The 25,354-nt window shown below is 49.5% G+C and overlaps 1 protein-coding gene across 1 annotated transcript in view; it reads left to right on the forward strand.

The window, feature by feature from the left end:
• Window positions 1–25,354, forward strand: part of LOC139581456 (collagen alpha-1(XXIII) chain-like) — a 255,802-nt gene that overhangs the window by 219,716 nt on the left and 10,732 nt on the right. Inside the window, exons 13-28 of the mRNA XM_071411243.1 lie at window positions 79–105; window positions 269–322; window positions 2,958–3,002; window positions 3,081–3,125; window positions 3,238–3,315; window positions 3,554–3,577; window positions 7,196–7,231; window positions 11,013–11,057; window positions 11,261–11,341; window positions 12,872–12,925; window positions 13,012–13,077; window positions 13,183–13,209; window positions 13,297–13,356; window positions 15,777–15,848; window positions 15,960–15,986; window positions 16,079–16,132. Of these exons, the coding sequence (XP_071267344.1) occupies window positions 79–105; window positions 269–322; window positions 2,958–3,002; window positions 3,081–3,125; window positions 3,238–3,315; window positions 3,554–3,577; window positions 7,196–7,231; window positions 11,013–11,057; window positions 11,261–11,341; window positions 12,872–12,925; window positions 13,012–13,077; window positions 13,183–13,209; window positions 13,297–13,356; window positions 15,777–15,848; window positions 15,960–15,986; window positions 16,079–16,132 (795 nt within the window). The remainder of the gene's footprint in view (window positions 1–78; window positions 106–268; window positions 323–2,957; window positions 3,003–3,080; window positions 3,126–3,237; window positions 3,316–3,553; window positions 3,578–7,195; window positions 7,232–11,012; window positions 11,058–11,260; window positions 11,342–12,871; window positions 12,926–13,011; window positions 13,078–13,182; window positions 13,210–13,296; window positions 13,357–15,776; window positions 15,849–15,959; window positions 15,987–16,078; window positions 16,133–25,354) is intronic.

Raw genomic sequence — 25,354 nt, forward strand, 5'->3', positions numbered from 1 at the left:
TCGTGTTATTTAGTTTCGTGTACTAGCAGTTATAGAAGAGTTTAGAGATGATGCACCAACTACATTCGTCATTCACAGGGCCATGCAGGTTCACCTGGAAAGCCAGTAAGTCTCCAAGTTCCTACACACACTACATAGCACAGTGGTACACATATAAGCATATATAGTACACTTTAAATACATGAAGTTTATACCTGCATAGATGCCTATGTATGCAATGAGGTAGACGCTGGAGTATTGATCTTTGTTGACCCCTGTGCACGCTCAGGGTGAAGATGGTGAAGCAGGATACGCAGGACCACAGGGACCCCCAGGGTCAAAGGTGATGATGCTAACGCTAACACACCTTCTCTTTTTATCTCTGTCAGACTAGCAACAGACCACCTGTGTTTTATTCTCTTATTATCTTCTCTCTCTTTCTAGCTGTCCCTGTCTCTCATATCTCTCTCTCTTTCTGGCCGTCCCTGTCTCTCATATCTCTCTCTCTTTCTGGCCGTCCCTGCCTCTGATATATCTCTCTCTCTTTCTGGCCGTCCCTGCCTCTCATATTTCTCTCTCTTTCTGTCTGTCCCTGCCTCTCATATCTCTCTCTCTCTTTCTGGCCGTCCCTGCCTCTCATATCTCTCTCTCTTTCTGGCCGTCCCTGCCTCTCATATCTCTCTCTTTCTGGCCGTCCCTGCCTCTCATATCTCTCTCTCTTTCTGGCCGTCCCTGCCTCTCATATCTCTCTCTCTTTCCGGCCGTCCCTGCCTCTCATATCTCTCTCTTTCTGGCCGTCCCTGCCTCTCATATCTCTCTCTCTTTCTGGCCGTCCCTGCCTCTCATATCTCTCTCTCTTTCCGGCTGTCCCTGCCTCTCATATCTCTCTCTCTTTCTAGCTGTCCCTGCCTCTCATATCTCTCTCTCTTTCCGGCCGTCCCTGCATCTCATATCTCTCTCTCTTTCCGGCTGTCCCTGCCTCTCATATCTCTCTCTCTTTCTGGCCGTCCCTGCATCTCATATCTCTCTCTCTTTCCGGCTGTCCCTGCCTCTCATATCTCTCTCTTTCTGGCCGTCCCTGCCTCTCATATCTCTCTCTCTTTCTGGCTGTCCCTGCCTCTCATATCTCTCTCTCTTTCCGGCTGTCCCTGCCTCTCATATCTCTCTCTCTTTCTAGCTGTCCCTGCCTCTCATATCTCTCTCTCTTTCCGGCCGTCCCTGCCTCTCATATCTCTCTCTCTTTCTGGCTGTCCCTGCCTCTCATATCTCTCTCTCTTTCTGGCCGTCCCTGCATCTCATTTCTCACTCTCTTTCTGGCCGTCCCTGCATCTCATATCTCTCTCTCTTTCCGGCTGTCCCTGCCTCTCATATCTCTCTCTCTTTCTGGCTGTCCCTGCCTCTCATATCTCTCTCTCTTTCTGGCCGTCCCTGCCTCTCATATCTCTCTCTCTTTCTGGCCGTCCCTGCCTCTCATATCTCACTCTCTTTCTGGCCGTCCCTGCATCTCATATCTCTCTCTCTTTCCGGCTGTCCCTGCCTCTCATATCTCTCTCTCTTTCTGGCTGTCCCTGCCTCTCATATCTCTCTCTCTTTCTGGCCGTCCCTGCCTCTCATATCTCTCTCTCTTTCTGGCCGTCCCTGTCTCTCATATCTCTCTCTCTTTCTAGCTGTCCCTGCCTCTCATATCTCTCTCTCTTTCCGGCCGTCCCTGCATCTCATATCTCTCTCTCTTTCCGGCTGTCCCTGCATCTCATATCTCACTCTCTTTCTGGCCGTCCCTGCATCTCATATCTCTCTCTCTTTCCGGCTGTCCCTGCCTCTCATATCTCTCTCTCTTTCTGGCTGTCCCTGCCTCTCATATCTCTCTCTCTTTCTGGCCGTCCCTGCCTCTCATATCTCTCTCTCTTTCTGGCCGTCCCTGCCTCTCATATCTCTCTCTCTTTCTGGCCGTCCCTGCCTCTCATATCTCTCTCTCTTTCTGGCCGTCCCTGCCTCTCATATCTCTCTCTCTTTCTGGCCATCCCTGCCTCTCATATCTCTCTCTCTTTCTGGCCATCCCTGCCTCTCATATCTCTCTCTCTTTCTGGCCGTCCCTGCCTCTCATATCTCTCTCTCTTTCTGGCCGTCCCTGCCTCTCATATCTCTCTCTCTTTCTGGCCATCCCTGCCTCTCATATCTCTCTCTCTTTCTGGCCATCCCTGCCTCTCATATCTCTCTCTCTTTCTGGCCGTCCCTGCCTCTCATATCTCTCTCTCTTTCTGGCCATCCCTGCCTCTCATATCTCTCTCTCTTTCATTCCTCCTTCTTCACTTGTTTCTGTCTGGAGTTTATCGCTCTTAACAGGTCTTGGGTGGGCAGCATGATTCTTCAGAAATACATCAAACACATAGCTTTCTCTCTCATTTGTACTCCCTTCATCTCTCCCTCTTTTTCTCTCACCATCTCTCTCTTCTCTCTGGTCCGATGTCCTGCCAGCCTCTAGCCAGTCCTAACCCTTCTCCCCTGGCCCAGTGATGTCATAGGGTATTTTAATACTGCAGAAACCCCAGCTGCCGGCCACTTGGCCTCTCTATCAGCTACAGGGCGCAACATGAAGTGTGTGTGAACACACTCCTGGGACACATAGCTGTCTGGCAGTGAGTCGAAGCGAGCGGATGTTTGTGGTTACTGAAGTTGTTATCGGGAACAAACTGCTCTACTCCAGCTCAGAATGTAGCAAGGGATAGATGAAGGCCTACTGGACAGGTCTGGCCTCTCTACAGCCTGTAACACATGTCTACTACAGGCCTGTTCTATGGTGTTTATCCCTCTCAGTTCCTCTGGTGTTGTCCTTCACCACTACCCCTTTCAGCTGACATTATACCACTACAGAACGAGTTGACTATAACAGGCAATCCTCCTACAGTTTAGGATATAGTCACATCTCTTATTGTGAAGTGGCTTTCTAGCCCCTATGCCTCTGTCCTCTGTGTGAACAGGGCCAGGCTGGTGAGAGGGGCATGGACGGACTCCCTGGGTTTAAGGTATGAGACCTCTAGATATAATAAAGATTGTTTCTTGTGGACACAGACAATACATTTGGGTTTGTGTGTATTTTGTAGGGAGACAAAGGAGATATCGGAGAGCAAGGAGCCCTGGGAGACATGGTAGATATACACAGCCTATTAACCCACCAAAGATCAGTTAACTGTCACCTAACTTCTCATGTTATTATTGTATGCTTCGAAGTCTCCCCTCTCTTTGTTCCTCTCCTCTCAGGGTTACCCTGGTGAGAAAGGGGTTCCAGGCTCTACTGAGGTCATTGACTTCAATGGGAAGCTGCTAGAAGCCTTCCAGGTGAGTCCTCCCAGTCAGAGATGTAGACAATATACCTGGTGTGTATTTGAAGGTCCATAGACTCTCCTAGATAGGCTTGCGAAATTCAGTTAGCATTCCCAACATTCCCTGGTTTTCTGAAAATCACAGTTGGAAGGATTTCTGGAAGCCCTGTGAATTCTGGGAAAGTTTAATTTTGGAACTCTACTCCTGGAGTATATTCAGACAGACTTAACATGCTGCTGTTCCTCCCTGACAGGCCATCCAGACCATCAGTGTCAGGGTAATCCACTGTCACTGCATGGTGTTGTAGATGTTGTCATCTGTGACTGATACTTAGACATAGGCATATACACTCATACAAGTGAGTGTGCCCCCACACACATACATTACACGTGCACACAAACACACACACACACACACACACACACACACACACACACACACACACACACACACACACACACACACACACACACACACACACACACACACACACACACACACACACACACACACACGAGTGTACACTTGTAACTTCTTAGACCAGTGTGAATATCCCCTGTTTGTTTCATCAGACATATTAATGTCATTACTCTGTCACCACAACTAACTCCCTCTATTAACCAGATACATGTAACCAAAGTCTCCCACTACCATCCACTATCAGCTCATGATGTATGATCTTAATTTGAGCCAGTTTGCTACAGCAGGAAAATTATTATGCAGCAACAGGAAATGGGGATTATAATTCATGGACATTTGTTTAGGGGTTGATACATTTTTCGTAAGGGAAAGTCAAGTTTGAAATTTCAAAGTGTAAATTACAAACTTTAGAAGCCTTTTTAGTCCTCAAATACACTATGAGTTTAACATTTCCTGCATGGCAGTAAAGTTCTCCTGGAAGTAGGGTGATCACATTAAGATCCTACATCTGTACAGGACGCAACACTAAGCCACCATAAATACCTTCCAGCGGCAACACAATATCTGATTTTACATAGCCCGAAGTGACGTTTTTAATCATGCAGAATCAAAACATCCTTCATTGCATTGTGCTATTGTTGCCTCATAGGATATGCGGCTTGAAATGAACCCTGGTATGTGGTGGTTTGATCTGTGATGTTGGTTGGGTTGAAATTTGAATGATATAATACCCTGTTTACATGTTATTGCTCAACCCAGTCGGGACACATAGTAAAGAGAGAAGGGGGCAGGGGGGTCTTGTAACTCATTTCACATTCTAGACACAAAGCTCGGTTCTTCATACAGAGAGGCCTTTCACTCCGTCATGCAGGGCCCCATGCTACATGCTAATATCAGATCCCTATCTCTTCAATGGCATGTGGTTCTGATTAAAAACCACTATACACATGGGTCCCTGGAGACCAGGTCTAGAGTAGGCCCATACAGATGAGCTGGTCACAACATGGACCTGAGATCTGATCAGTGCTCTGAAACCTATCTACCTCAGTTTACATGCTCTCTCTTAATAAGGTTTGGAGAGTCCAACCTTGGGAAGGTGAACTCTGTCCCAACCCAATTTCGGGTGTTAATCATTTCACCATAAAGATTCCATCCGCTGTAATATTTAAGTGATGAACTTGGTAGTAAACATTGTGTGGCTCTTCAGAATTTATTCATTTATTTTTACGGCTTTCAAATGATCAGTGTGGGTGGCTGTCGTTTCAGAAGATGGAGCAACTTGAAACAATAGTTGTTCGTAAATCTTTTCCGTTGCCATGGTTTTGGTGGAGCACAGAACTTAAACCTGGTAGAGAGGGAGAATCAGCATGTATTATACACCTCTGGGAATGAATATGATTTCCATCTTTTATTGCTTCAAGACCACGCCGTGCTCCAGAGAGTACACACAACCGCTGCTTTGTGGCGGAGGGGACCAGGGGGCATGATGGAACCGACCTGTCGCTCATCTCTAACCGCCACAGGAAGGACCATGGGCTCCACATCCTTAATCCAGAATCCAGAAATAGAACCATGCATTAGCCCCAGCCCTGGGGTCAGCCGTCTCAGCCCTTACCCAGGAAACCATCCATGCTGCATTGAGAGAATGTCAGTCTGAGTCCAGCGTTTCCATTCTCCTGCCCTGAGTGAGTTACTCCATCCTGCCCCATTAAAGTCTGTGGTGAGGAGAGGTTAGGATGCTATGGATGCTAATAGTGCTGGCTAGGTCTACTGCGACGTGTATGGGGTTGTTTTAGGTTTACTGCTGGTGGGTGGTGGTGGAGGTATTTGGTGTGTGTGTGTGTGTGTGTGTGTGTGTGTGTGTGTGTGTGTGTGTGTGTGTGTGTGTGTGTGTGTGTGTGTGTGTGTGTGTGTGTGTGTGTGTGTGTGTGTGTGTGTGTGTGTGTGTGTGTGTGTGTGTGTGTGTGTGTGTGTGTGTGTGTGTGTGTGTGTGTGTGTCTTTCCAGGTCAGTGCTTTGTTTCCCTACATCCAAAGCTAAGTCAATATCATGGCTGTGTGTTAGTGCTTCAATTAGTATAATGATTACTAAGGACACTGAGGACAACCTCCTGGGCTTCAGGAGGAAGGCCAATGGAAAATTGGACATTCATGCTGCGGGTTTTGGAGTCTAGTCAGACTGGCCGGACCTCAACGACCTGTGCAACAGGACTGGAGTGAAGGTCAGGTGGACATGGACTGATATGCAAACTCAACCAGTGACTGCCTCTGATGCAGTTGTGCCAGATTGCGGTGTTGTTGTGGAGGCTTCTGTCACCCACGATGGAACATCTCATCCTACATCCAGGACAACACTCCTTGGTATCAGACGGATGCAGCTATAGCAACACTGGACCGGCCTGAGGCTCCAGGGGAAGCTCGTTGCTCTGGACTGTGCTGACCACTCTTTCTCCCATTCCATGTGCCAGAATGCTGCCATTGGCGAGGATATTCTCACCTTTAATATTAAGGCGAGGCTGCAAGTTCTACCAATAAAATATAATATAGCACTCTGGTACTCTGGTACTCTACAAACCATGACCCATTTTGTATTCTACATGAGTCAAATGTAATGGAGTCCATTGCCAATGTTGGGAAAGGCTGCTGTTCATACAATGATTTGTACAATGCGAGAGCATGACCTGGTTTGATGTTGATGATGCTGTGTTTTCCTGTGTGCCCAATATGCCAGATATTGTTGTTGAGGGGGAGGCCAGGGGGAGGGGCTCATTTGACGGATACATGGAGCAGGCCTTTGCCGAGAAGCTGCTTAAATACCAACCCCTCGTGGCACGCTTGGACAGCCTCAGGTGTAGGTGCTAGCTGGTGGTGCTGATATTTGGCAGTCTCGGCCACAGGCTTGACAAAAACTAGGGCAAAGCAATTGTGTAGGTACTGGTCTGTTTCAGCTGTCGTGGGCAGCCTAGCTGTTTGAAGAAGGAGGTGCTTTCAGTACCCTTGAGTGCCATGTATACAGGGACCTTTGAAATGTTTGGATCCTTTTTTTGTACATTTGATTGGTTGATTAATATATTCCCTATTATTTGCCCAAGCCTCCAAAGTCCTTCTCTGAGAGTTCAACTGTCCTAACCCCGGGGTTAATTATACCAACCATGTTGTGTGATACAATGCCAGGGTATTGTGTTTTGCCAACTGCATGCCCTGCCTGAATACGGACATTTTAAGGCCGATTTGCATCAAAGCATCCATAACGAAGCTGGTCCTCATCAGCAAACAGAGAGAGGAAAATAATGATCTATTTGTTTACTGACAGGGTCGTATTGTGAAATCCACCATCCATCCACAATGTTCCTGTTTTTGCTGAACGCTGTGACAAATGTTATTGAACTGATGCTTTGTATTTTGTGTAACCTCTCTCTCTCTATCTTTCTCTCTCTCTCTATCTTTTTCTCACTCTCTCCGTCTGTCCCTTTCTAGGGCCCACCAGGATTACCAGGGTCCCCAGGTGGAAAGGTAAGGTCTTATTTATCTAACTATACACATGCCATCTCTTCTATTAGTTTCTATAATCCATTCTATCAATATCCATTCTATCAATATCCATTCTATCAATATACTGTGGCAGACGGCAGGGAGAGGTGAGGGGAGTGGTTATTGAGGGGTGATATCTTGCAGCGCACTGGCTCCACCCCCTAGCCTTATATGGACTTCCTGCCCCAACGAGGCAAGGCTGTGTGTGAAACATTAAGCCAGGGAGTGCTTGGGGATAAAAGAGGAAGTAGCCTGCACAAAGAGGCAGAGAAAGGAGAGAAGAACATGCGTTATGAAGAGTGGGAGAAGAGAGGACAATATCTATGAGATTACCCGTTCTGACATGGACTGTCGGATTACCCCCCTAGTGTACCGAACTGGATTGGCTGAGGACCCGAGTTTTAGGAATACCCCTGGAGAACGGAATGGACAACGAGAACGTTGACAGCTGACAGCTGCCCAGGCTGGCAGGCGCAGAATTCTCTTGTCCCAAACCCAGTAGGTTTATACTGAAGCTGACAGAGGCTGACGACATTGAGGCATGCCTTCAAGAGGACGGCGGCTAGGGAGAAATGGCACCATGAGCAATGGGCCAGCCTGTTAGCACCCTTCCTGTCAAGCGCGGCACAGAAGACCTATCAGGATCTGACGGTTGACCAGGCGATGCATTACGAGGTTACACCCTGATTAGCAGGGCATAAAGATTCCATGATTGGACATATGATCTTACAGCATCCCACCGATCACAAATGCATGGTCTGATTAGGCTGGCTAACTGCTGAGCCCCTGACGCTCACAACCATCAAGAAAGTGGTCATAGAAAAATGTATACACTCTCTCCCATTCGAAGCTAAAAAGTTAGCCAGCCAAGCTAACCTCCAGAGCACAGATCAACTGGTGGAAGGACAACAGGTGGCTTTGGAGGTCCTGCACAGTGGACAAGCACGGAAGGAGGAACCCTCCATTCGCCCGAAGGAGCGAAAAAGGATGGAGTACCACGCCAGGATACCAGCCACGGATGGGGGAACAACAACAGCCAGCTCCGTGAGATGACGCCCCTTCTTGGACAGCAGGATATGCTATGAGTGTGGCGAGCCGGGACACATCGCCTGGAACTGTTCAAGCTGCGATGTCCCAATGCCTTCGGCCTCAACCAGTGAGGTAGCCAACGGGCGGCCCTGCGGCTTGCTGATGGCATGCTGGACTAGGGAGAGTGGTCCTTCCCCTGTCACCCCAGTAAGAGCCAATGGAAAGGACACCACGGCACTTGTGGAATCTGGGAGTATGGTGATTCGACCTGACGTCGCCCAGTCCCCAAACCTGGCAGAGACCGTGGCCATCACGTGCATACACGGTGAGACCAAGGACTACCCTACCACACTCCTCCACTTACACACCACAAAGGGACAACACACGGGACCAGTGGGAGTCGTCCCAAACCTGCCTGTGCTGGTCCTTATCGGGAGGGATTTCCCGAATGTCCGCCAACTGTGGACCAGTATGTCTGGAGACGTGGGGAACCGAGGGAACCAGAAGGGAGTAGGAAGCCGGAGAGGTGGGAGGGACGCCAGAAAGCGGAATGACCGGATGTGTGGATTCCAGGATGTGAACCCCCAGGCATCAACCAAACCCCTCTCAGAGGGGGACTCTGAAGCCAGACTGCAGGGAGAGGTGGCGAGTCTGGAAGACATGTTCCCAATGGACCATGAAGTGGCGCCAGAGCTCGCCTCTCTAGCGGGCCGGTTCGGCACTGCCCAACTGCAGGATCCCAACTTGGCCAGCGCTCTCCAGCAGGTGACCGCGGTAGACGGAAAGCCAGTGGAGGGGTAAGTCAAATAACCTACCTCCATTTTTCTATGAAGAAGAAGTTGCTATATCAGGTCGTGAAGAAGAATGACGAATGTCCGGAGTTGTTGTCGGTGCCCCGTCCCTTTGCATGTCTGTCCTGCAGTTGGCACACTCCCACCTTCTTGGGGCTCACCTAGGGGTGGAGAAGACCTTAGACAGGATCAAGGCACGATTTTATTGGCCAGGGGGGAAGAGAGCAGTGGAAGAATACTGCCGCAGTTGCCCGGAGTGCCAGCAAAACCCCGTTTTCACAGTCCCTTAATTCCCCTTCCTATTATTTCAGTCCCTTTCAGCAGGATCGCAATGGACCTGGTGGGACCTCTACCCAAGAGCAACCGAGGGCACTAGTGATTCTGGATTATGCCACCAGGTACCCGGAAGCCATTACCATGCGCACCATGGCCACCAAGGGAATCGCACATGAGTTGGTCATGCTGTTCTCCCGAGTAGGCATCCCCGACGAGATATTGACCAACCAGGGCACCCCGTTCATGTCACAAATCATGAAGGATCTATGCAAGCTAATGAAAATAATCCAGTTGCACACCTCAGTGTATCACCCTCAGACCAATGGGTTGATGGAAAGATTCAATCGAACCCTGAAGCAGATGATATAGAAGGTGATGGAGGCTGACGGAAAGAATTGGGACCAGCTGCTATCCTACCTGATGTTCTCGATCCGAGAAGTGCCCCAAGCTTCAACAGGATTCTCTCCCTTCGAACTCCTGTACGGGAGCCAACCCCGAGAACTGCTGGACGTGGCTAAAGAAGCTTGGGAACCGCAACCATTGCCCCGCCGAACCTTGGTGGAGCACATAGGTGACATGAGAGATCGGATGGCAACCCTGTGGCCCCTGGTACGGGAACACATGCTGGAGGCCCAGGAGGCCCAAGCGCGGGTGTACAACAGAGGGTTACAACAAAGTTACTTTCATCCAGGAGACAAAGTGTTGATGTTGGTCCCCACCTCAGAATGTAAGCTTTTGGCCTGATGGAACGGGCCATACGAAGTCATTGAGAAGGTGGGTGAAGTTAACTACAGGATCAGACAGCCGGGATGTAGGCATCTGACCCAGCTTTACCATGTGAATTTGCTAAAGAAATGGAATGCACGTGATGTACTCTATTTCCCCGAAGAAGGCTACCACAGAGACCGAGCCGTCGGAGGTGCCAATGGGGGAGCAGCTTAGCCAAGCCCAGAAGCAGGAGCTGAGGGATGGAGAACAGAATGGAGAACGGCTTGTGGACTGTGAAGTAATTGGTGAATTCCCCCTTATTCCCCAGTGTACAAAAATCCCTAATAAACTCCCCATTTGTATTCTAGTTGTGCTACTGGTGCATGTTTTGTTATTGAACTTGGTGACGTGGAAACCCCACACCCTTGAGCATGCTACAATACATTCTATCAATATATACTGAGTTTATTAAACATTATTTCCATAACAAAGACTGACCAGGTGAAAGCTATAGTCCCTTATTGATGTCACTTGTTACATCCACTTCAATCAGTGTAGATGAAGGATTGTGTATGTGTGCCATTCAGAGGGTGAATAGGCAAGACAAAATATTTGCCTTTGAACGGGGTATGGTAGTAGGTGCCAGGCGCACCAGTTTGAGTCAAGAACTGCAATACTGGTGGGTTTTTCACACTCAACAGTTTCCTGTATGTATCAAGAATGGTCCACCACTAAAAGGACATCCAACCAACTTGACACAACCGTGGGAAGCATTGTGATCAACATGGGCCAGTATCCCTGTGGAATGCTTTTGACACCTTGTAGAGTCCATGTCCTGACGAATTGAGGCTGTTCTGAAGGAAAAGAGGGGGGTAAAATGCTATGCATTGTAGTTTTAATCACTGGAAATCAATGAAGACTCTTGAGGATGAGTTAAGTTATTTTCCTCCCTACTCCAGGGAGAGCTAGGCTTGCCTGGACCATCTGGACTGGATGGGGAGAAGGTATGGTAGTCACACTAATGTCCAGTCAACATTTTGAATATCCCACAATCCCATTAAATCAGCATATCATTCAATGTTTGCTGAACAGAACAGTCATTCAGTACATGATGTATTTAATGCATTTTTTTTTTATCTGGGATGATCATGAACATAGTTAATTAAAGCTACCCTCACCTTTGAACTCTACCCTCCTCTCCTGTTAGGGTCCGAAGGGAGATATGGGGGAGACAGGCTCAATCGGAGAGAAAGGAGAGAAAGGAGAGATGGGTCTCACTGGGCCAGGGGTAAGTAGATACACTGAGTCTCTAGGCCAGTGGTAAGTATTGATAGACTAGAATCATACACTGAGTCTCTCTTGGCCAGTAGTTAGTATAGATAGACTAGTCATACACTGAGTCTCTAGGTCAGTGGTTAGTATAGATAGACTAGTCATACACTGAGTCTCTCTTGGCCAGTAGTTAGTATAGATAGACTAGAATCATACACTGAGTCTCTAGGCCAGTAGTTAGTATAGATAGACTAGAATCATACACTTAGTCTCTAGGCCAGTGGTTAGTATAGATAGACTAGAATCATACACTTAGTCTCTAGGCCAGTGGTTAGTATAGATAGACTAGAATCATACACTTAGTCTCTAGGCCAGCGGTTAGTAGAGATAGACTAGAATCATACACTGAGTCTCTCTTGGCCAGTGGTTAGTATAGATAGACTAGAATCATACACTTAGTCTCTAGGCCAGTGGTAGGTATAGATAGACTAGAATCATACACTTAGTCTCTAGGCCAGTGGTTAGTATAGATAGACTAGAATCATACACTTAGTCTCTAGGCCAGCGGTTAGTAGAGATAGACTAGAATCATACACTGAGTCTCTCTTGGCCAGTGGTTAGTAGAGATAGACTAGAATCATACACTGAGTCTCTAGGCCAGCGGTTAGTATAGATAGACTAGAATCATACACTGACGTGTCTCTCTGGGCCAGTGGTTAGTATAGATAGACTAGAATCATACACTGAGTCTCTAGGTCAGTGGTTAGTATAGATAGACTAGAATCATACACTGAGTCTCTAGGCCAGCGGTTAGTATAGATAGACTAGAATCATACACTGACGTGTCTCTCTGGGCCAGTGGTTAGTATAGATAGACTAGAATCATACACTGAGTCTCTCTTGGCCAGTAGTTAGTATAGATAGACTAGTCATACACTGAGTCTCTAGGCCAGTGGTTAGTATAGATAGACTAGAATCATACACTGAGTCTCTCTTGGCCAGTGGTTAGTAGAGATAGATTAGAATCATACACTGAGTCTCTAGGCCAGTGGTTAGTATAGATAGAATAGAATCATACACTGAGTCTCTCTTGGCCAGTAGTTAGTATAGATAGACTAGAATCATACACTGAGTCTCTCTTGGCCAGTAGTTAGTATAGATAGACTAGAATCATACACTGAGTCTCTAGGCCAGTGGTAGGTATAGATAGACTAGAATCATACACTGAGTCTCTCTTGGCCAGTGGTTAGTATAGATAGAATAGAATCATAGACTGAGTCTCTAGGCCAGTGGTTAGTATAGATAGACTAGAATCATACACTGAGTCTCTTGGCCAGTAGTTAGTATAGATAGACTAGAATCATACACTGAGTCTCTAGGCCAGTGGTTAGTATAGATAGACTAGAATCATACACTGAGTCTCTAGGCCAGCGGTTAGTAGAGATAGACTAGTCATACACTGAAACTGATAGACAGACAGTTGAGTGGCACGACCTGTTGAGTGCTGTAAGAAGATGTTAAATCCCCCTGTCTGTCTGTGTCTCAGGGAATAGACGGACAGAAGGGAGAGATGGGAGACTCCAGGCTGGAAGATAACCTGGTAAGAGAAACAAGTTGGCCCACAGGGCACTTCAGACAGACAGTGGGATGACATTGATATGATCATCTTGATCGTGTTCTGTTCAGGTTCAGATGATTTCTCAGCCGGGCCCTCCCGGCCCCCCAGGACTCCCCGGACCTCCAGGGTACATGGTGAGTGTTAGAATATAACAGCTTCACCCCCCTGTTCCCCAATATACATGATGCGGCTGAATCCCTTCAGATACATAGCACTGATATGACCTCTGTGTCTTCCAGGGTCACCATGGAATGCCTGGCCCTAAGGTAAGATTAGAGCTCCAGAGTTCCAGTAATGTCTGTATTCTGAAGCTGCTCTGGAGTGTAGAGTGAGAATCATGTGTTCCCATGCAGGGAGAGCCTGGAGACAGAGCTGAAGGGGAAAAGGGAGACATTGGACCTGCTGGACTGAGGGTGAGTGATACTGTAGACCGGGGGTAGACAACTAGATTCAGCCGCGGGCAGCTTTTTAATCGGAGCGGATGGTCGGGGGGCCGGAACATAATTATGATAATTGGGACACTGCAAATTGACCACGACTAGCCCAAAAAGAGGGGAGTTTTGAAAAGAACTATCATTGCATATGTTGATTACATTGAGACACCATCAGTGATCTTTTATTAGTGGGAATACTTGGAAACAGATTGACTAAAGTAAACTCATTTTCAGCTGAATTCCTGGTGATTTTAGTCTTTTTAACAAAGAAATGACATCCCAAAAAATAAATAACAATAATAATAATAATATACACCACATGACCAAAAGTATGTGGAAACCTGCTCGTCGAAAATCTCATTCCAAAGTCATGGGCATTACTATGGAGTTGGTCCCCCCCTTTGCTGCTATACCAGCCTCCACTCTTCTGGGAAGGCTTTCCACTAGATGTTGGAACATTGCTGCAGGGACTTGCTTCCATTCAGCCACAACAGCATTAGTGAGGTCGGGCACTGATGTTGGGCGATGCATTCGGACAGGTAGCGTTCTCCTGGCACCCGCCAAACCCAGATTTGTCTTTCGGACTGCCGGTAAAGCGTGATTCATCACTCCAGGGAACGCGTTTCCACTGCTCCAGAGTCCAATGGTGGAGAGCTTAACACCACCCCAACCGATGCTTGGCATTGAGTATGGTGATCTTAGGCTTGTGAGCGGCTGCTCGGCCATGGAATCCCATTTAATGAAGCTCCCAACGAACAGTTATTGTGCTGACGTTGCTTCCAGAGGCAGTTTGGAACTCGGTAGTGAGTGTTGCAATCAAGGACAGACGCTTTTTACGCGCTACGTGCTTCAGCACTCGGCGGTCTCTGTTCTGTGAGCTTGTGTGGGTCCTAAATGTTTCCATTTCACAATAACAGCACTTACAGTTGACCAGGGCAGCTCTAGCAGGGCAGAGATTTTACAAACTGACTTGTTGGAAAGGTGACATCCTACGACAGTGCCACATTGAAAGTCGCTGAGCTCTTCAGTAAGGCCATTCTACTGCCAATGTTTGTAGATTGCATGGCTCTGTGCTCAATCTTTTACACCTGTCAGCCACGGGTGTGGCCACATACTTTTGTGTGTATAAATATATATATATATCACAGGAGGTTGGTGGTACCTTAATTGGGGAAAACGGGCTTGTGGTAATGACTGGAGTGGACTCAGTGAAATGGTATCAAATACATGGTTTCCAGAAAAACACTTGAATGAGTAGGTGTGTCCAAACTTTTGACTGGTTGAGAATCTGGAGCTTCAGCATTTGTGGGTTCGATTACAGGCTCAAAATGGCCAGAAACAAAGAACTTTCTTCTGAAACTCGTCAGTTTATTCTTGTTCTGAGAAATGAAGGCTATTCCATGTGAGAAATTGTCAAGAAACTGAAGATCTCATACAACGCTGTGTACTATTGCCTTCACAGAACAGCGCAAACTGGCTCTAACCAGAATAGAAAGAGTGGGAGGTCCCGGTGCACATCTGAGCAAGAGGACAAGTACATTAGAATGTCTAGTTTGAGAAACAGACGCCTCACAAGTCCTCAACTGGCAGCTTCATTAAATAGTAGCCGCAAAACACCAGTCTCAACGTCAACAGTGAAGAGGCGACTCCGGGATGCTGGCCTTCTAGGCAGTTGCAAAGACAAAGACATCTCAGACTGGCCAATAAAAGGAAAAGATTAAGATGGGCAAAAGAACACAGACACTGGACAGAGGAACTCTGCCTAGAAGGACAGCATCCCGGAGTCGCCTCTTCACTGTTGACGTTGAGACTGGTGTTTTGCGGATCTTGGCAATTTCTCGCATGGAATAGCCTTCATTTCTCAGAACAAGAATAGACTGATGAGTTTCAGAAGAAAGTTATTTGTTTCTGGCCATTTTGAGCCTGTAATCGAACCCACAAATGCTGAAGCTCCAGATACTCAACTAGTCTAAAGAAGGCCAGTTTTATTGCTTCTTTAATCAGAACAACAGTTTTCAGCTGTGCTAACATAATTGCAAAAGGGTTTTATTATGATCAATTAGCCTTTTTAAAATGCTAAAATTGGATTAGCTAACACAACGTGGCATTGGAACACAGCAGTGATGGTTGCCGATAATGGGCCTCTGTACGCCTATGTAGATATTCCATAAAGAATCTGCCAATTCCAGCTACAATAGTCATTTACAACATTAACAATGTCTACACTGCAATTCTGATCAATTTGATGTTATTTTAATGGACAAAAAATGTGCTTTTCTTTCAAAAACAATGACATTTCTAAGTGATCCCAAACGTTTGAACGGTAGTGTATGTATGAGATTAGGAGGAAGACCAGCAGTATGATGATGTCCAACATACAGTATGTCTGTCCTCTCCAGGGTATGGACGGTCCTCAGGGTCCCCCTGGTCCCACAGGATTGGTAGGTCTCCCAGGCACAAAAGGAGAGAAGGTGGGTGACGCCATCATCATCAGATAACCTCAGTATATCAGGCCTACAGTCATTGCATTTCATGGTCTTAGTCATGCTGGCACTGATGCATTCATGAATGTGTGTTGACAGGGCAAGTCCGGGGAGCCTGGAATGGATGTAAGGATGGAAGTGTTTTTGACCTTTGACCTGCCACTCTATGACACAGGGAACTCCCTGCAGCACACACTAACCTGTTCCTCCCTCTACAGGGTTTCCCAGGCCTGATTGGTGAGAAGGGATCCCGGGGAGACAGAGGAGACAAGGTTGGAGGAGCATTTTCTTCTCTTCTCTAGCCCAGAGTCCTGCTATGATTACACATAATACTCAGTGTTGCTGTACATGTATAGTCACCTGCCATCATTGACTTAGGTATTGCCAGTTTAAAGTTGATGGGTTAACCAATACGTGTTAGAAGGGATGTAAAGTACTTAAATTATTTAAAGTACTATTTAAGTAGTTTTTTGGAGGAATTTGTACTTTACTTTGCTATTCATATTTTTGACTCCTTTTACTTCACCTCGAAAGAAATAATGTACTTTTTACTCCAAACATTTTCCCTGACACCCAAAAGTACTCGCTAGTCATTTTATATTAAGGTATCTTTACTTTTACTCAAGTATGACAATTGTGTACTTTTTCCATCACTGCATGTTAATACCATAAAACATTGGGTAGGGATCTGAGATTAATTAGTAATGGTTACTATGACCACACAAGGACCATAAGTACAATACTAGGGTGCTGTAGGGAACTGTAGTTGTTAATATACTAGGATGTGTAACGACCTGGGTGTCGGGGGGGGTGCGAAGTCAAACGCAGGAAACAGCAGAGCTTCAATAAGTTGAGTCTTTAATCCCCAACTGTTCAACACAATGTCCAACACGGACGAACTGGGTGAACATACACGGTTCGGTCCAACGACACGAGCCACAATCCCAGTCCACAAATACAATCTCCACTCCCGAAATCCAAAAGGTTACAAAGTAATAATCCCGCACAAAGACGCCTACGGGCTGGCTGACAAATAAAGCCATACTAATTACCCACTTAACTGAACACAGGTGTAACAAATAAACACATAAGGAGGGGGAGGAAAAAGAGTCAGTGGCAGCTAGTAGGCCGGTGACGACGACCGCCGAGCGCCACCCGAACGGGAAGGAGAGCCTGCCTCGGTTGAAGTCGTGACAGTACCCCCCCTCTGACGCGCGGCTCCCGCAGCGCGCCGACACCGGCCTCGAGGTCGACCCGGAGGACGAGGCGCGGGGCGATCCGGATGGAGGCGATGGAAATCCCTTAACATAGATGGATCCAAAATGTCCTCCACCGGTACCCAGCACCTCTCCTCCGGACCGTACCCCTCCCAGTCCACGAGGTACTGCAGGCCCCTCACCCGGCGTCTCGAGTCCAGAATGGCCCGTATCGTGTACGCCGGGGACCCCTCGATGTCCAGAGGGGGAGGAGGGACCTCCGGCACCTCACCGTCCTGCAGGGGACCAGCTACCACCGGCCTGAGGAGAGACACATGAAACGAGGGGTTAATACGATAATAGGAAGGGAGTTTTAATCGATAACACACCTCGTTTATTCTCCTCAGGACTTTGAAGGGCCCTACACACTGCGGCCTCAGCTTCCGGCAGGGCAAGCGGAGGGGTAGGTTTCGGGTCGAGAGCCAGACCCTTTCCCCCGGTACAAACACGGGAGCCTCACTGCGGTGGCGGTCAGCGCTCCTCTTCTGCCTCCTAGTAGCTTGTTGAAGGGACTCCTGGACGGACCTCCAGGTCTCTTTGGAGCGCTGTACCCACTCCTCCACCGCAGGAGCCTCGGTCTGGCTCGGATGCCATGGTGCCAGGACCGGCTGGTACCCCAACACACACTGAAAGGGGGACACATTAGTAGAGGAGTGGCGTAGTGAGTTCTGGGCCATCTCGGCCCAGGGAATGTATCTCGCCCACTCCCCTGGCCGGTCCTGGCAATAGGACCGCAGAAACCTACCCACCTCCTGGTTCACTCTCTCCACCTGCCCATTACTCTCGGGGTGAAAACCGGAAGTCAAGCTGACCGTGACCCCCAGACGCTCCATGAACGCCCTCCATACTCGGGACGTGAACTGGGGGCCCCGATCAGAAACGATGTCCTCCGGCACCCCGTAGTGCCGGAAGACGTGAGTGAATAAGGCCTCCGCAGTCTGTAGGGCAGTAGGGATACCGGGCAACGGGAGGAGACGACAGGACTTAGAAAACCGATCCACAATTACCAGAACCGTAGTGTTTCCCTGAGAAGGGGGGAGATCGGTCAGGAAGTCCACGGACAGATGAGACCATGGCCGTTGTGGAACGGGGAGGGGTTGCAACTTCCCTCTAGGAAGGTGCCTAGGAGCCTTACTCTGGGCGCATACCGAACAGGAGGAGACATAAACCCTAACATCCCGAGCTAAGGTAGGCCACCAATACCTTCCCCGAAGGCTCCCCACTGTCCTCGTCACCCCAGGGTGACCCGAGGAGGGTAGGACATGAGCCCACCGAATCAGTCGGTCCCGAACACCAAGCGGTACGTACTTACGGCCCGCCGGGCACTGAGGAGGCGCGGGTTCCGCCCGTAACGCCCGCTCGATGTCCGAGTCCACCTCCCATACCACTGGCGCTATCAGCCTCGAGGCGGGGATGATGGGAGTGGGCTCGGTGGTCCTATCCTCCGTGTCGTAAAGGCGAGACAGTGCGTCAGCCTTTACGTTTTGGGAGCCGGGTCTGTAGGACAACGTGAACCTAAACCGGGTGAAAAACATGGCCCACCTTGCCTGACGCGGGTTCAGTCTCCGAGCTGCCCGAATATACTCCAGATTCTGGTGGTCGGTCCAGATGAGAAAGGGGTGTTTAGCCCCCTCAAGCCAGTGTCTCCACACCTTCAGAGCCCTGACCACCGCTAACAACTCCCGATCCCCCACATCATAGTTACGCTCCGCTGCACTGAGCTTACTAGAGAAGAAAGCGCAGGGGCGGAGTTTTGGTGGCGTACCCGAGCGCTGTGATAGCACGGCACCCACCCCAGCCTCGGACGCGTCCACCTCCACTATGAATGCTAAAGAGGGATCCGGATGCGCCAACACGGGAGCATCCGTGAACAGAGCCTTCAACCTGTTGAAAGCTCCGTCCGCCGCCGCTGACCACTGCAACCGCACCGGGCCCCCCTTTAGCAGTGAGGTAATGGGAGCCGCTACCTGACCAAAACCCCGGATAAATCTCCGGTAGTAGTTGGCAAAACCCAAAAACCGCTGCACCTCTTTCACCGTGGTTGGAGTCGGCCAATTACGCACGGCCTTTATGCGGTCACTTTCCACCACCACCCCCGAGGTGAAAATGCGATAACCCAGGAAGGAGACGGCTTGTTTGGAGAACACACACTTCTCAGCCTTGACGTATAGGTCATGCTCCAGCAGTCTGCCAAGCACTTTGCGCACCAGAGATACATGCGCGGCTTGAGTAGTTGAGTAGATCAGAATGTCATCGATATACACAACTACCCCCTGCACGTGCAGGTCCCTGAGAATGTCGTCTACAAAGGATTGGAAAACAGCTGGAGCATTCTTTAACCCATACGGCATGACGCAGTACTCATAATGGCCCGATGTGGTACTAAATGCGGTTTTCCACTCGTCCCCCTCCCGAATACGCACCAGACTGTACGCGCTCCTGAGGTCCAGTTTTGTAAAGAACTGCGCTCCGTGAAATGATTCCACCGCCGAAGCGATGAGAGGTAGTGGGTAACTAAACCCCACTGTGATGGCATTTAGACCTCTATAATCAATACACGGACGCAAACCTCCCTCCTTCTTCTTCACAAAAAAGAAACTCGAGGAGACGGGTGAGATGGAGGGCCGAATGTACCCCTGTCCCAGAGACTCCGCGACATATGTCTCCATAGCCAACGTCTCCTCTTGGGACAAAGGGTACACGTGACTCTTGGGAAGCGCAGCGTTAACCTGGAGATCTATCGCACAATCCCTACCCGGTCGATGTGGTGGTAATTTCGTCGCTTTCTTTTTACAGAAAGCGATTGCCAAATCGGCATACTCGGGGGGAATGCGCACCGTGGAACCCTGGTCTGGACTCTCCACCGACGTGGCACCAATGGAAACTCCCAGACACCTTCCAGAACACTCCTCTGACCACCCCTGGAGAACCCCCTGTCTCCACGAAATATTGGGATTGTGCCGGGCCAACCAGGGAATACCCAGCACCACTGGAAACGCAGGCGAATCAATAATAAAGAGACTGATACGGTCCCTATGATTCCCCTGCGTCACCATGTCCAGGGGAACTGTGGCCTCCCTGACCACCCCTGACCCTAATGGCCGGCTATCTAGGGAGTGCACGGGAAAGGGAGAATCTATCGGCACAAGCGGAACGCCCAACTCTCGGGCGAGTCCGCGATCCATAAAGTTCCCAGCTGCACCTGAATCTACTAGTGCCCTATGCTGGGAAGAGGGGGAAAAATAAAGGAAAAAAATTGAGACAAACATGTGACCAACAGGGGGTTCTGAGTGAGTTTGGTGCTGACTCACCTGGGGTGATCGAGAAGCGTTCCGCCTGACATCTCGACTCCCAGACAGACCCCCCCAGCACCGATCGGCCGTGTGTCCTCTCCGACCACAGCTGGTGCAGGGGAGGCCTCCTCCTCCGGTACCCCTAGGCGCGGCCCCTCCCAATTCCATTGGGATGGGAGCCGGGGCGCTGGGTGGTGGAACGCACAGGACCCTCTCCGAACGCCCGCGGGCAGCCAGCAGATTGTCCAGTCGGATGGACATGTCGATAAGCTCATCCAAAGAAAGAGCGATGTCCCGACACGCTAGCTCCCTGCGGACGTCCTCCCGGAGACTACACCGGTAGTGGTCAATAAGGGCCCTGTCGTTCCACCCTGATCCCGCGGCCAAGGTCCGGAACTCCAGCGCGAAATCCTGTGCGCTCCTCTTCTCCTGCCTAAGATGAAACAGTCTCTCACCCGCCGCTCGGCCCTCTGGGGGGTGGTCGAACACGGCACGAAAGCGACGGGTAAACTCCGGGTAGTGCTCCTTCGCTGAGTCCGGGCCATTCCAGACTGCGTTGGCCCACTCCAGAGCACGACCCGTTAGGCAGGAGACGAGGACACTCACCCTCTCCGCTCCCGAGGGAGTAGGGCGAACAGTGGCCAGGTATAGCTCCAGCTGGAGTAAAAAACCCTGGCACCCTGCCGCCGCTCCATCATAATCCCTCGGGAGCGTAAGACGGAGCGCGCTGGAGCCGGGGGATGAAGAGTCCTGAGGAAGGGGAGCTGAAGGTGGAGAGAGGAGCCCACTCCTCTCCCATCGCTCCATTCTCTCCATCATCTGGTCCATGGCGGATCCGATTCGATGGAGGACGGTGGTGTGGTGGAGAACCCGTTCCTCCATCGATGGGAGAGGGTTGGCTGCTGCTCCTGCTGACTCCATTGCAGGTGCGGGATTCTGTAACGACCTGGGTGTCGGGGGGGGTGCGAAGTCAAACGCAGGAAACAGCAGAGCTTCAATAAGTTGAGTCTTTAATCCCCAACTGTTCAACACAATGTCCAACACGGACGAACTGGGTGAACATACACGGTTCGGTCCAACGACACGAGCCACAATCCCAGTCCACAAATACAATCTCCACTCCCGAAATCCAAAAGGTTACAAAGTAATAATCCCGCACAAAGACGCCTACGGGCTGGCTGACAAATAAAGCCATACTAATTACCCACTTAACTGAACACAGGTGTAACAAATAAACACATAAGGAGGGGGAGGAAAAAGAGTCAGTGGCAGCTAGTAGGCCGGTGACGACGACCGCCGAGCGCCACCCGAACGGGAAGGAGAGCCTGCCTCGGTTGAAGTCGTGACAGGATGATCTGTAAATATGGCCACCAAAATACACAGCATCATTGTCACTCGCGCCGAATACAACAGGTATAGACTTTACCGTGACATGCTTACGAGCTGTTTTCCAACAATGCAGAGTTAAAAGTAAGGCTTTTTTTTAAATTAGCAAACAATAATAACAAAAATAATCTAAGAAACGGTAACACAATAAAAAAAAATAAGAGGCTATATACAAGGAGTACCAGTGCCGAGTCAATGTGCAGGGGTACGAGGTAGTTGAGGTAATTGAGGTAATACAGTATGTACATGTGGGTCGGGGTAAAAGTGACTAGGCAGTCATGATATATAATAAACAGAGTAGCAGCAGCGTATGTAAAGAGGGAAATCGTGTATATTTGAGAGTGTGTGTTTGTGGAGTCAATATGCGTGTGTGTGTGTGTTGGAGTGTATTTTGTGTGTGTGTAGGTAGGATCCAGTGAGTGTGCAAAAAAGGGGGTCAATGCAAATAGCCCGGATAGCCATTTGATTAGCTGTTGACTTGGGGGTAGAAGCTGTTTAGGAGCCTTTTGGTTCCAGACTTGGCGCTCCGGGACCGCTTGCAGTGCGGTAGCAGAGAGAACAGTCTATGATGCAGTCAGGTGGCTGGAGTATTTTTTAGGACTTTCCTCTGACACTGTCTGGTATAGAGGTCCTGGATGTCAGGGAGCTTGGCCCCAGTGATGTACTGGGCCATACTCACTACCATCTGTACCGCCTTGCGGTCGGATGCCAAGCAGTTGCCATACCAAGCGGTGATGCAGTCAGTCAAGATGCTCTCAATAATGCAGATGTAGAACTTTTTGAGGATCTGAGGGTTCATGCCAAATTTGTTCAGCCTCCTGAGGGGGAAGGGGCGTTGTCATGCCCCCTTCACGACTGTGTTGATGTGTGTGGACCATGATAGGTCCTTAGTGATGTGGACACTAAAGAACTTGAAGCTCTCGACCCACTTTGGCCCCATTGATGTGAATGGGGCCGTGTTCGGCCCTCCATTTCCTGTAGTCCATGATCAGCTCCTTTGTCTTTCTGACGTTGAGGGAGAGGTTGTTGTCCTGGAACCACCATGCCAGGTCTCTGACCTCCTTCCTGTAGGCTGTCTCATCGTCGTCATGATGCCTGCATGAGTGTTTCAAATCCCATTTTCCCTCTCTAGTATTTGAAGTCTTTGTGATGTGACAACCACTGTGCTAGTCTAGTTTGCCTTTGTGGCTATGCCTTCAATGAAAGTAATGAAATAATACAAATAATAAGAGTGTGGGGTATAGGGGTCTGTTTTTATAGGAGGGGTGTATAGTATGGGGTATAGGGGTGTGTTTTTATAAGAGGGGTGTATAGTATGGGATATAGGGGGCTGTTTATAGGAGGTGTATAGTATGGGGTATAGGGGTCTGTTTTTATAGGAGGGGTGTATAGTCTGGGGTATAGGGGGCTGTTTATAGGAGGTGTGTAGTATGGGGTATAGGGGTCTGTTTTTATAGGAGGTGTATAGTGTGGGGTATAGGGGGCTGTTTCCTCACTCAGACCAACTCATTTGTGGCATCTGGGAACCTGAAAGTGGAAGAAACAGTAGTTGTTTCTATAGTAACAACATCACTGCTTTGAGGTGGCGTATGCATCCAAACAAGACTTGGGGTCCATTCAGTATCAGAAGTCTCAATGCTAATGTTATAGAATAGTGTCTGGCTCTGCATTCAAGCTAATGCTAGTGAATACAGTGACTGTGGCCATAGAGGTAACTTTACTGCATATAGTAATATATTGCTATGCGTGGATCTCAGTTTCTCCTGACCAATAGACTGCTTAAAGAACATTCTGAGTGTTGAGGTAATTTAAATATACTGTCTATGTGGAGTGTCTGTCTGTCTATGTGGAGTGTCTGTCTGTCTATGTGGAGTGTTTACTCCTTTCTGCAACTTTCTCTCCTTTACTGTATCTCCACCTTCTCCTTTGGATGTTGTCAATGAGCCCCAACCAAATACCCCGGTTGTCTCACTGTGCCTCTACAAGTGTAACCGATGTGAAATGGCTAGCTAGTTAGCGGGGTGCGCGCTAATAGCGTTTCAATCGGTGACGTCACTCGCTCTGAGTCTTTAAAGTAGTTGTTCCCCTTGCTCTGCAAGAGCCGTGGCTTTTGTGGAACGATGGGTAACGATGCTTCCAGGGTGACTGTTGTCTGTGTGCAGAGAGTCCCTGGTTCGAGCCCAGGTAGGGGCGAGGAGAGGGATGGAAGCTATACTGTTACACAGGCACACCCAGGTATTTTAAGGAGCTGTCTCGGAAAGGATTCATGTCTTAATTGAGGGTCAGGTTTTGGTTCAGGTGGTACACATTTCCAGACCATATAATTAGGATTACTAGAATGGACATACATGGTATACCACAGGCATTGAATAAAACTTTATCAACAACCAACTCAATTGACATTGGAATGTTCAATGATGACCTGGGAATGTTCAATGGTGATGTTCTTTGATGCTTATGTCACGTTCGTCGTATGAATCGGACCAAGGCGCAGCGTGGTATACGTACATTCTTATTTATGAAAAGAATGAACACTGAACAACTAACCAAAATAACAAAACGACACGTGAAGCTATACAAACGAGTGCTGACAGGCAACTACACATAGACAAGAACCCACCAACACCAAAGGGAAAATGGTTACCTAAATATGATCCCCAATCAGAGACAACGATAAACAGTACTCCCCCCCCAAAGGTGCGGACTCCCGGCCGCAAACCTGAACCTATAGGGGAGGGTCCGGGTGGGCATCTACCCTCGGTGGCGGCTCCGGTTCTGGACGCAGCCCTCCCTCTTTACGCTGATCCCTCCGCCTTTGTAGAACCGGACCGAGGATCATCGCCGGAGGCTCTGGACTGCGGATCATCGCCGGAGGCCCCCGACCGGGGACCTTCGCCGGAGACCCGGACCGGGAACTGTCGCCGGAGGCCCCGGACCGAGGACCGTCGCTGGAGGCCTCCGACCGCAGATCGTCGCCGGAGGCCCCCGACCGGGGACCGTCGCCAGAGGCCCCGGACTGGGGACCGTCGCCGGAGGCCCCGGACTGGGGACCGTCGCCGGAGGCCCCGGACTGGGACCCGGGACCCGGACTGGGACCCGGGACCCGGACTGGAGATCGTCGCCGGTGGCCCCGGACTGGGGATCGTCGCCGGAGGCCCCGGACTGGGGATCGTCGCCGGAGGCCCCGGACTGGGGATCGTCGCCGGAGGCTCCGGACTGTGGAACGTCGCCGGAGGCTCCGGACTGTGGAACGTCGCCGGAGGTTCCAGACTGTGGCCCGTCGCCGGAAGCTCTGGACTGGGAACTGTCGCCGGAAGCTCTGGACGGTACTGTCGCCGAAAGCTCTGGACTGGGTACTGTCGCCGAAAGCTCTGGACTGGGTACTGTCGCCGGAGGCTCTGGACTGGGAACTGTCGCTGGAAGCTCTGGACTGTGGAAGCTCACTGGAAGCCTGATGCGTGGTGCTGGAACTGGTGGTACCGGGCTGAGGACACGCACCTCAGGGCGAGTGTGGGGAAGAGGCACAGGACGTACTGGACTGTGGAAGCGCACTGGAGGC

Source organism: Salvelinus alpinus, chromosome 7, assembly GCF_045679555.1.
Source record: "Salvelinus alpinus chromosome 7, SLU_Salpinus.1, whole genome shotgun sequence".
Lineage (NCBI taxonomy): Eukaryota > Metazoa > Chordata > Actinopteri > Salmoniformes > Salmonidae > Salvelinus > Salvelinus alpinus.